This window comes from Antrostomus carolinensis, unplaced genomic scaffold, assembly GCF_000700745.2.
Source record: "Antrostomus carolinensis isolate BGI_N321 unplaced genomic scaffold, ASM70074v2 scaffold12786, whole genome shotgun sequence".
Lineage (NCBI taxonomy): Eukaryota > Metazoa > Chordata > Aves > Caprimulgiformes > Caprimulgidae > Antrostomus > Antrostomus carolinensis.
The window spans coordinates 28,436-40,651 of NW_010323990.1; the positions used below are offsets into that span (position 1 = coordinate 28,436).

General features: G+C 39.9%; 1 protein-coding gene and 2 non-coding genes across 3 annotated transcripts in view; all 3 read left to right on the forward strand.

Moving 5' to 3' along the window:
- The window catches only part of LOC104527147 (CCR4-NOT transcription complex subunit 1), a gene marked incomplete at its 3' end in the record, with an annotated part of 46,161 nt that overhangs the window by 22,617 nt on the left and 11,328 nt on the right, over window positions 1-12,216 (forward strand). The window contains 11 exon segments of the mRNA XM_010170784.2: window positions 1,226-1,427; window positions 2,325-2,471; window positions 3,613-3,737; window positions 4,593-4,879; window positions 6,431-6,509; window positions 7,772-8,002; window positions 9,318-9,458; window positions 10,368-10,547; window positions 11,655-11,771; window positions 12,168-12,213; window position 12,216. The exon segment at window position 12,216 is cut by the window's right edge and continues 55 nt beyond it. Coding sequence (XP_010169086.2) covers window positions 1,226-1,427; window positions 2,325-2,471; window positions 3,613-3,737; window positions 4,593-4,879; window positions 6,431-6,509; window positions 7,772-8,002; window positions 9,318-9,458; window positions 10,368-10,547; window positions 11,655-11,771; window positions 12,168-12,213; window position 12,216 — 1,556 coding nt within the window.
- On the forward strand, window positions 198-333 carry LOC114818689 (small nucleolar RNA SNORA50). The gene has a single exon (XR_003766240.1). It is a non-coding gene; the product is annotated as a small nucleolar RNA SNORA50 (small nucleolar RNA).
- On the forward strand, window positions 11,065-11,203 carry LOC114818688 (small nucleolar RNA SNORA46). Its single transcript, XR_003766239.1, has one exon. It is a non-coding gene; the product is annotated as a small nucleolar RNA SNORA46 (small nucleolar RNA).

Sequence of the window (12,216 nt, forward strand, 5' to 3'; positions counted from 1 at the left end):
TTTTTTATGTTTGCATGTCTAGATAACTTGTAACAACCGAGTAATGCCTGAGGGTTGTAGTTCAGAATTCATAATAGTCTGTAAGTAACTGAGGTATAGCAGCATGGGAGCACTGAAGAGGGGTAGAGATTTGGTTTATTTAAAATAACTGAGAGTTTCTTTTAAAAAGTGCTAAAATTTACTAAGACTTGAGAATTAAGCACTGCCTTTGAACCTGATGTGTCTTGTTTGTAGCTTCACGGGCCAAGCAACAGTGCTAGAGCATAAGGACTTGTTATAACTGGGGCTCTTCAGCTCTCAACTGAACTGCTCTTTTAAAAACAAGGTACATTTAAGTTACTCCCTGCCACTCATTGTCCCTTCCTCCTCTGGGAGCAACACATTACAGACAGACAGTTACATTCAATGGCAGATTTTCAAATGGTAAAAACTTTCATGTGAAATAGTCGCAATTCAGCATTTCAGAATGTCTGGAGCATCGCTGGATTACATAAACTGAACATGGAGAGCAGTTTCCTTGTAAATCGGTGCTGTATTGAAGTTGCTCATCAAATGTACCAAATATCTTGGCAACCTGCTGAGATAAGTGATGTGAACAAACAAAGCAGCAGATGTTAGTCTGTAGCTGTGCTATCTTTTGGGTAGAGAACACAGTTTTCTGCTCTTCTAGTCAGGAGCTCTTAATTTATTGCTTTGTCAGCTGATATTGTGCCTTCCCTCCTACTCATCACCCAGGTCTTAATGCTTTTTGTTGAAGACTGCATTCAGGTATTTAGCTCTGAAAAATGGGCTTAATGGGATCTTTCAGACAGTCAAAAATACTCTGTAAGCTTGATATGAAACAGCCTTTCTAAGTATTGGAGTGAGGTCTGAGATCGCAAACTGCAGAGTGTAAACTGCTATAGTGTAAAAATCTACATACCGCTTCTTAGAAGTGTTTACTGTTGTGTTGCACTTAACTGGAGACTGTGGAGGAATCAACCTTTCTGTAAAAACTCTGACAGAACAGGATTTTATGGGACTATAGGAGAAAGTGAAATCGCATTTTGTAGACAAACTGGTATTTTGGGGTGATGTGGATGACTTCAGAATTTAAAGTAACCATGCAGAAAAAACTCTTTTTAGGAATGTTTTTGTATGTAACTGTCTCTATACAAAACCTGCCAAAAGTCAGCTTGGTTGCAGTTTATGGATGTCTGTGTATAATCTCCCTTTCTTTATTCAGATCGACTCGCTGGCAGGAATGGCATCTCTTAGTTTAGGTGGCTCGGCTGCTCCTCACACCCAGAGCATGCAAGGCTTCCCTCCAAACTTGGGCTCTGCATTCAGTACTCCTCAGTCACCAGCAAAAGCGTTTCCCCCTCTTTCCACCCAAAACCAGACGACAGGTTTCAGTGGCATTGGAGGACTCTCTTCACAGCTTCCAGGTACTGCTGTCCAGGTGGAGTGTTTAATATTTTTGACACACCAGAGCTAAGGCATTGTTATTGCCATGATTGGAAATACTGGCCAAGCAGCTGTGTGTCATGTGGGAGGCAATCGGGGAATGGTCGGGGTTGGAAGGGACCTCTGGAGATCATCTAGTCCACCCCCCCTGCCAAAGCAGGTTCACCTAGAGCAGGTTGCACAGGATCATGTCCAGGTGGGTTTTGAGTATCTATGGAGAAGAAGACTCCACACCCTCTCTGGGCAGCCTGTCCCAGGGCTCTGGCACCCTCACAGGAAAGAGGTTTTTCCTCATGTTTAAGCGGAACCTCCTGTGTTCCAGTTTGTGCCCGTTGCCCCTTGTCCTGTCACTGGCCACCACTGAAAAGGGTCTGGCCCCATCCTTTTGACACCCACCCTTTAGATATTTATAAGCATTAAAAAGGTCCCCTCAGTCTTCTCCAAGCTAAACAGACCCAGCTCTTTCATCATAAGGAAGATGCTGCAGCCCCTTAATAATCTCTGTAGCCTCTGCTGGACTCTCTCCAGAAGTTCCCTGTCTCTTGAACTTGGAGGCCCAGAACTGGACACAATACTCCAGAATTACACAGTCCTTGCTCCCAGATCACTGCTGAAACAGCACTTCAGAATGTTGCAGCTGCAGTAGTTAAAAATGAGTGGTTTTAACAGACTTTAGCAGCATTATTTTAGGTTGGGACAGATGTGAGGGATTGTTGAGGTAAAACTACTTGTTATTGGATAGTTCTGAGACTGTGTAGCTCAGAGTTCTTGGAAATGGCAAGTGCTGAGGGTGGTATGTGCATGCTGTGAAGGGTGCAACTGTGATGGCCAGTTGTTTGCTTTTCAGTAGGTGGTCTTACTACAGGTTTGCTTTTCAGTAGGTGGTCTTACTACGGGTAGCCTGACTGGCATAGGAACCGGAGCCCTGGGCCTTCCTGCGGTGAACAATGATCCATTCGTGCAAAGGAAGCTGAGCACATCTGGACTGAATCAGCCTACATTCCAGCAGAGTAAGATGAAACCTTGTAAGTGGTAGTGTTGTCTGTGGCTGTGAAGTGTGACTGTGGTCTGCAGTTAATCTGCATTTCCTTCAGGGGAGGCTTGGATCTCTAGATGGTAAATGTTAAAAATGTGGCTCTTGTATTTACCATTAGTCTGAAAAAAGGTGCTTCTAAACATCTATACTAAAAGATGTTAGTAAAGTAGTATGTTGCCAAGTAGCCCAGGGGGATTAAAAAAAAAAGCTGTTAGTGTAGAAATAGAACATGTTATGGATTTGTATGAACAGTGTGTTTCTGTCCTTTTTTGTTGTGATGTTTTGAACAAAAGTGATGTCCTTTTCTTTAGAGAATTGCATGCATCTAGTAAGAGGGTGGTTTTTGTTTGTGACAAGGTTAAACAAAACTACCTGGCTAAGGTCCTGTTGCAGCAGAAAGCTTGAAAGGTGAAGCAGTAGTGAATTAGACTGCAACACTGGAAAGAAATAAGACTTACAAGTTGGTGGGAAGGTAGTTTTTGGAAGGAATTCTGTGGGCCCTAACACTGAGCCATTATCCTTAACTCATTTACATCTCTGGACTCTGGGCAATGAAATGTTGCCTTTAGGAAGCACAGCCATATGCTAAACCTTCCACATTGCTGCTTTACACATCTCAGTCTCCTTTGACAGCTCCTCCGTAAGAGCAAAGTTACTTCTCTCTACAGATGCACAGTGGAGGTGTCTGTAATGACAATTGGTTTCTATTTTTGGGCTTGAGCATTCAGTATAAATTTGCTTGAAGCTCACTGGCTGGCCTGAAAGTTTGTGTGAAAGGTTGTCTGCATGTTAGTGTTGTGTAGCATGCTTTATTCTAGTCTGTTTTGCATTCTTTTAGTTTAGGCGTCAGTTGAGGTTGGCTTGGGACGCAGCGGGTTCTACGAATACAACGTGTTGTGTGAGGTTAATTCTATTTTAGGATTCAGTTCTTTTGCATAAATATAACATATTGAAAACAGGTTTTTTTTTTAAAAATAACAATTCCTGTCTAATAGAAAAGTTTAAATATCCTACTTTTCAGGAGAATTAGCAGGTTCTGTATAGTTTGGTGGAAGAGTTGAAAAGGACTAGGTGAAATTCTGACTGCCTGAAGTTGTTCTGAGCATGATACCTCTTCCCTTTTTTAACAGCTGACTTATCTCAGGTGTGGCCAGAGGCTAATCAGCACTTTAGCAAAGAAATAGATGATGAGGCAAACAGCTACTTCCAGCGTATTTACAACCACCCACCACATCCCACCATGTCTGTAGATGAGGTGAGTTCCTTTCTGCAGCAGTCGCATCACCTGTCCAGAGACTTGCTATAAAGTTGATAGTAATTATTCCTTCATGTGTTAGTTTTATTGGAAAATAAAGGGCTAGTGATAGATACTTGCAGCACTGGGGTTTTTTTGATTGGTTGCAGTTAATGAAGTGAATTGAAGGCGTGCTGCCTTAAACATACAGAGTAAACTTACAGCTGATCATTCCGTTCAGCTTTGACTTCTGTGGACTTCAGATGTCTAATTAACACTCCTAAAATGATGTGAAATGGGAAGAGTTCAATGTGGAATGGAAGCTTGTGTATTCAAAATAAGTGCAAAAGTGTGCACAGTCTGTATAAATTAAACTTACCTTGACTACATTTGCTTTTAAAGTATCTAAAAATGACTGCAACTTCTAAATATATAAGGGTGCCTTAAGTTCTGCCTTCTGTGCTTCAATAATTATTTTGGTTAGTCTCTATGAGAGTAATTACCAGTCTGATGCACTTGCTCTTTGAAGTACTTCAAATTTACTTTAATATATTTGTGTGGTTATAAATTATGTAAGACCTTGAACATTAATTTTAATTTTTCTAATTTTGAAGCAATGGAGCAGGCAGTCGCTAAGTTTTATGTGAAGACAGTTACTTAAAAGAAAAGGGAGAAAACTGAAGTTTGAAGAGGAAGCTTGTTGTAGTGATTTAGTGTCTGTTGGCTAAAATGAGGTTTTCTTTAAGTGGTTATTTTGCAGTCTAGCTTGTGGCAGTGCAATTTACCTTAGTAGGTGCAAGTGTTCTTCAAACCTTTAGATGCAGAAGGGCTGAAATAAAGCGAATTTGTTGGTAACTGTTGCCACTTTCTTTACAGGTCTTGGAAATGCTGCAGAGGTTTAAGGACTCCAACATTAAACGGGAACGAGAAGTGTTTAACTGTATGCTGAGGAACTTGTTTGAGGAATACCGTTTCTTTCCCCAGTACCCAGATAAAGAGCTGCACATAACAGCCTGCCTCTTCGGTGGGATCATAGAGAAAGGACTGGTTACTTACATGGCATTGGGCCTGGCCCTGCGCTATGTTCTTGAAGCCTTACGAAAGCCTTTTGCATCGAAAATGTACTATTTTGGTATCGCTGCACTAGATAGATTTAAAAATAGGTGAGTGTGGTTTTTGGTAATACTTGTAACAGTATATGTAAGTCTTGTTAGCCTTGAACCTGCTGTAATTATGCAGTACAAAATTCATTATGTGTTAGAAATTTACACATCTCAACTTCAGAATTACTGTAGAGATATGCTGAGGTGAAACAAAATGTGCTAATGTGCTAGTTAAAGGGTGACATCTTTTTCAAATCAAAACGTTCAGTGTGGTACATATAGAATCATAGAATCCCAGACTGGTTTGGGTTGGGAGGGACCTTAAAGCTCACCCAGTTCCAACCCCCCTGCAGGGACACCTTCCACTAGACCAGGTTGTTCAAAGCCTCATCCAGCCTGGCTACAAACACTTCCAGGGAGGAGCAGCCACAGCTTCTCTGGGCAACCTGGGACACTGTCTCACCACCCTCACAGTAAAATGTGGGACAAACTGAGATGCTGAAACTACTTAGTAGACTTCATTTGTAAAAATAATTCACTGAAGTGTTGAGTTAGATGAAATTGTCAGCTTGTTAGAAATGGGCTGAAAGTGATTAATTATTCTTTACAAGTGCATTCTAATGGCATGCTCTTTGCGCTGTTCGTTACTGAAAGATTGTCTAGGAACTAAGCTCTAGGACTTTAGTTTTGCACAGAAATCTCAAGTATGGCAAAAAGTATCTCCAAAAAAACCCCAACTTTCTCAAAGCTTCTAATGGATTGCAGGTAGAGGAAACTCTCAAAGCAGTCTGCAGTAGTAGGCAGGATTGTATACCCATGGGGAAAAAAAAAAAATCTCAATTTTGGAAGAAAGTACTTGAATGTAAAAAGTACTAGAAAGCTTCCTGGAATTATTTAATGACTAGAAATGTATGAAGTTGAAGTATGGACTCATAAGTAAGGAGCATGTTATCTACTGTCCTTATTCTCCTTTTATAGTTCATCTGCCCTGCAGTATTTATTTAATCTGTAAGAAAAGCTGTTGCTTGCAGCATTCATAGTTAGATGTCGTGTCATGGAATTAGCTGAACAGAATGGATAAAAACACTTAAGGCTGACCTACTTGAGACTTACTTAGCAACCTTCTTACTCCTTCTCTTAAGAACCATTTTAAGCAGCACTCTCAATGAGTAGTGACAGCATTTAGCATTCATAAGTAGAACTCTAATTGGTGTGCATAGGTGAAGCTTCTGTCTTGGGTGTTAGCAGCACTGTGCTTTGCTGTTTAAAGTGCACTGAGCCAGACTACAAATTACTTAGCCAATAATCTTATTGCAAATGCTGAATATAAATGCAATTGTGTGCTCGGTCAGAAGTAGAGAGATGTAGGATAAGATGAGTTGCTGTGAATAAACTTTTTGGTTTGCTGTTAAATTAATTAATTTGAAATGGATTTGGCACCAAAAGGTACTTTGTAGAAAATGCTTTGTTTAGAGCACAGCTGCTGTAGTAAGGAGTCCTGAAGTAATTCTGTGATGCAGTGTGGGAATGACATACCAGTGTTCAATTTGCATTTCTCTGTAATTCTGTTTCTGACCTGGGCTTATGCTTCTGACACGTTTTGTCTGACAGATTGAAGGACTATCCCCAGTATTGTCAGCACTTGGCTTCTATTAGTCACTTTATACAGTTCCCACATCATTTACAGGAGGTGAGTGTGTTCGTATAAGCATGCTAGCTTTCTACCATTTTAAATTCTTTTGAGCAAATTCCCATTTTCCTTTGGAAAAATAGTCTCACCTGCCACAGTTATAGATAATGTACACCCACAGAATCAAATGCATTTTCTTAAAGGTTTTGCTGTGGGATGTGGTGGGCAGATGAAGGTGGTTGTCTGTTACATCTTCTGTTTCCATAAATCTGTTTGGGTTGCTTATGTTTAAGTAGCTGCCTGAATATAACCGCATGATCAACCAGTGTACACAGCCATGCACAAAGGTTTTAAAGTGCTTCAGTGGATTTATAGTCCAGTCCCTTAAGGATGTAGAGTTTTCCTCTAAAACAGAGGGCATTCAGCTGGTTTTATACAGTTTCCTACTTGCACCTGCTAAAATAATTTGGATAAAGGTGAGAAAAATTTCATTCCTAAAGGTCTGATCAGAGTAATGGGAATGGACCCTGTAGTCCAAAGCAGTATTGATCATACGGTGCTTGCCTCAAAGATGTTTTTATTAGTAGAAATAGTCAAAAGCTAATCCCAGAAGAGCTTGAGAGCATAGTCTAAATAAGCAAAAATGTTCATCTCTAACATTAAGGTAGAGAAGCCATCTACCCAAAGCTGCAAAGTCCAATAGCAGTCTCAGTTTCACTAACAAGTTTCAGACCATATCCCTTAAATGAGTGTGTTGTCTGATGTTACCATGTGTTCTGAGTAAATGTGTTACAGTGCAGGGAAAAAAACTCATTTTCTACTGTGGAGATACTTTAGAAGATGTAAAATCTTAAAGTTGGACACTTCAGAACTGTGGTTTTGTTTATTAATTGTGAACTTCGGAGTTTACTGTTTCTGTGTAGCTGTAGGAGTCCTTGGGGAAAATTTCTTACCTGCTTTGTAGCCAGTTTCTTGACACTCACACATTTCTCTTAGGCTTTCTCCCCTCTTCTGTTCTCCTATCCCAGGCCTGGAGGGATGAGGGTTTCTGGGTAGTGCTCTGTAAAATTTTAAGGATGTTGCATCTCTTAACACTTGGCATCATCCTGTTGAAGTCGGAGGTAGAGCTTGAGGCTCTTCTCCAGTAAGAAAGTAAATAGTGACAAGATCTGCTTTATGAGGGTGTTCAGTTGTATCTTAATGCCATTAGCGTCAGGTATTAAAAATTGTTGGCAAACTGTTGCACTGCTCATACTAAAACTCGGCCTGTAGTTCTTTGGCTCCATGTGAACTTTGGTATGTGCTTGTTTACCCTGTTTTAGTATATAGAATACGGACAGCAATCCCGAGATCCTCCTGTGAAGATGCAGGGTTCAATCACCACCCCTGGAAGCATTGCACTTGCCCAGGCTCAGGCCCAGGCCCAAGTTCCAGCAAAAGCTCCTCTTGCTGGCCAAGTCAGCACTATTGTCACCACCTCAACCACCACCACTGTTGCAAAAACCATTACAATCACCCGACCAACTGGAGTCAGCTTCAAGAAAGATGTGCCGGTAAGTGTTGTGTTACCCCAGTGCCCTTACTGGAGAAGCAGAGGAGTTAAGTTGCTGGTCTGGATTGAGTACATGGAGACAAAATCTGACAGAAAGTCTGTACTACAGGATTTCAAAGTGATCCATATTTTCTGTCTGAAGCATATAACCTTTTCAAATGACCAACATTTTTGTAGAGGAGGCATTTTTGATTGTGAAACTATAGAATTACTATGGTGTCAAGTAGAAGAGTGTTTATTGAGGCTTTAATTAGCAAGGCAATTACAGAACCATCATTTCTGTTAATGACTTGAAATAGAACTCTAGAAATAGTTGGCAGCTGCTATTCTGCTTGGGGTTTGAGGACACATACTGCATGTTAAGTTACATTTGACCTAGCAGTTCTAACTGCATGATGTTTTTCAAACCTTTAGTCACTTAGGTAAACAAATCTGAACTACTTGTCAGAGTTCTTACAGGGCTGGCAGATCAATAGTGTTGGCTGTTCCACAGAAAACATTGGGGCATGCTTGGTCCCACGTGTACTCTGTGGATGCACAAAGCTGTTAGTTAGGATAACTGATGCACTGTAAAGTCAAACCTGTCTTGTTCCCTGGTACTGTCTTTGTATAGTTCTCTTAAAAAGGTTCCTCAAATTAAAGGAGGCAGATGCCAAAGGTAGCTGAAAGTGTTGTGAACAAATTGTGGAGGACAGTTCATAGTGCAGCTATTAATGTCTTTCACACCTCATCATGTTGTGTAGGTTGTTATTTTGAGGTGTTTATATTTTCCAATTGTAAACTCAATTCATGATGGATATTTAAAACTCTCCTTTCCCCTTAATTGCAGTGTCCCAGGTGCTAAAGCCCTTGAGTTCAGACTGCAGCTGTAGGGACACAGATCACATTCTGTTGACTTACAGTTGGCATGTTTTCTCAGAAATGAACCTCTGGGATTTCTCTTTCCCAAATCAGCACTGACGTGCTCCTGGAGATCACTACTGTACGAAGTACTGCTCACTATTTTACTGTGATTTCTCCAGGCTAACAGTGTGTCCAGGCTGTTAAGCCTAATGGGTGCTGTTGCAGTAGCACCTATTATATATGAATATAAATACTAGACATTTTTCATACAGCAGCATTCTTGTGAGTATTGATCATTGTAGAGAAAAAAAATCACTTGGCTTCATTAGAGTGCTGCTGAAAAGGGATCTGAGACAGTAGATGCCACCTGACAAAGCTCAATTCTTTTTTTTCACTTGACAGAACAGAGCAAAAGTTTCTTTTGATGTCACCTCTAGGTATTGTCTGTTCTTAATGTCTTGTTCTCCCTCCAGCCTTCCATTAATACTACCAACATTGACACGCTGTTAGTAGCAACAGATCAAACTGAGAGAATTGTGGAACCTCCAGAGAATGTCCAGGAAAAAATTGCTTTCATCTTCAATAATCTGTCTCAGTCAAATATGACACAGAAGGCAAGTATGGAAGAACATGAGTAAAATTCATTTTTAAAAATATATTTCTGGGAATCCCTTCTAAAGTGGTGAATGATTATATTACTGCAGAAATTCCAACTTGTAAAAAACTAGGGGGGAGCACACTTTGAAGAAATAGTCATTTTCAACATGTTCTACTTGAACCTCTTTGAAGATACAATTTTTCAGGAAAATGGAGAGGCAGGTGAAAGCAAGCTATTCTTAATTTTGCTTTCTCCTACAAGTTTCCTTGTTTCCCTATAGCCAAATCATTTGTACTAGAGCATTATAGGTCTGTAATGCTTTGTTTTCAGGAAAGCACTTTAGTAGGTGCCTGGAATAACTGCTGCATAGTCCTTTCTGATGTTTTTGTCATTTGAAAGGCCTGAAAAATACTAATGGAAGTTTCTGAAAAAAGTTTATTCAAACTTGTATTAAAGTTTGCATCATAACTGGGCTGAGTACCATTTGATAGTGCAAGGTTTAGCTGATGGAGTCTTGTATTTCAAGCTGAAATTCAGGGTATTTTTTCTGAACTAGTAGAAATCTGCAGTACTGCTGCCACCTGTGCTATCCGTCTTGTGGACAGATGGATTTAATGTAAGATGCCAACATTTATTTTGCAGTTATCTGGTAAAAAGCTGAGAAGTGAGGGAGAGGTAAATTCTTGTGGCTTGGTCATTTTGTGATTAAGTCCTTACTGGTTGACTAGATCTTTGGATAATAAAATGCTGTCTTGAAAGCTATAAAAAAAAGCACCACACAAAAAATACACGCACACAAAAAAACCAAAACACCTTAGTGTTAAAAGCCATTGAATATGACTGTGTTGGTCAGAGCTGACCCCAGAAGTTTGCAGTCGTCATCTTATATGTTCTGTGGCATGCTTTTTCTTTGGTATGGAGACAGGTTGAAGAATTGAAGGAAACAGTGAAAGAAGAGTTCATGCCTTGGGTATCACAGTATCTTGTGATGAAGAGAGTCAGTATTGAGCCTAATTTTCACAGCTTATATTCAAACTTCCTTGACACACTTAAGAATCCAGAGTTTAATAAAATGGTTCTGAATGAAACCTACAGAAATATCAAGGTGAGTAGTGCAAGTTTTCTAATACTTAGGTAGATTTAAAGATTAAAAAGTGTGCTGTTCTCAGGCTGTTTGCTTACTGTGGTGATCTTCAGATACAGAATATCATTCAAAAAAATCTGCTTGCTAGCTTACAATTGAACTATCAGGTTACGTCTATGAATACTAGGATTCCTCTGTTTTCAGTCAGGAATGTACCAAAGACTTAATTCTAATTGAATGAGAGGGCAAATGTACATTTCGGTTCATTTATGTAGGTGGACTCTAAATTTGTATGAGTCTTGCAAATTATAACCTAGGGTAAAATTGCTTATGGTCTAGTTCTTTTGTGTGGGGAAATTATAAAGATAAGAAAACCACACTCTGCTGTTTTGGTCAAAGAATAAAGAGGCTGGGGAGGGTTTAGAAGGTGGGAGTGTAAAGACCAGATTTACTAGAGGGCTAAGATAATGTGAAGGTAAGGAGGAGGGAGAAGCAGTAGCTCGGAAGAGATGAGCGGATGAAACATGTTTGTCAAGCAAGCACTATTTTTAAACCTGTTGGTGGAATTCCCTGACCGCCGTGGGTTACGCAGTAGTGCAAAAGAATCTCCTGGCTCTTCAGAGTATAGCTGACCTCGCTCTGTTCAACTGATGCTCCTCTGAAGCTAAGGAACAGAACTAACAGCAGAATACTTGCAATGTGATTCATGTCTTGAAGTGAGAATTAAATAGTTTCCCAGAAGTGCAAATGGTAGCTCTCAGGTCTGTGAGGAAGCATTAAGGGGAAGCATTGCCTTCACAGGTTATCCTTTACTAAGTGAGTAGTCATAAAGTCTTGACAGAGTAAATGGTAAGGTCTGGAAAAGTGTAATCCTCTTTTTGATCCTTTTGAAAGAAAGGAATTTTAAAATCATTACAGGGCAGATTTACAGGGTGTTGTCTTGAAGTTAAGACTGTTCTTGAGTATCTCTGTGATGTAACTGAAGCGCAGAATTTAATGTTTGAAACATTAAATAAATAATTTCAAATTAACATTTGAAACTCTGTCTTAAGTCAGATCAGCTGTTGGATTTGTGTTTTGAGTCTGATTATCTTCCAGTTGTTGCTCAAGTTGCTTTTTTTTCATTAGGTGCTACTGACATCAGATAAAGCTGCAGCCAACTTCTCAGACCGTTCCTTGTTAAAGAACCTTGGTCACTGGCTGGGAATGATTACGCTGGCTAAAAATAAGCCCATCTTGCACACGGTGAGCTTCTGTCTTTACAGATTTGTTTGGCATCAATTGCTCTGCTGTTATGCAGTAGCATATTTGAAATTTTATCACCTTACTGGTGCCTCTTTTTTGTGTGCCGAGTACAAAGTATGATTCCAGAGTTGGTCATTTTAGACTTCTAAGTATTTTTTGTATCAGAAAAGTTAAGTTATTGCCAAAATAAAGTAATTGATACCATGTAAAAATGTATATCTGTAAATCTTTGTTCAAAAAGTAACTGCTGTTAGCAGCCTGTAAAATTGAAGGACTGTCTTGACTCAGCCTCGCAATCTACCCTATAAGGGAATAGCATGTAAGCGGAATTTTTGCAGTGTACTTGCTGTTTTCTCCACCCTCTTCTCCTTTTCAATTGCTGATGGTGTTTTTCAGGATTTGGATGTGAAATCACTGCTACTGGAAGCATACGTTAAGGGACAGC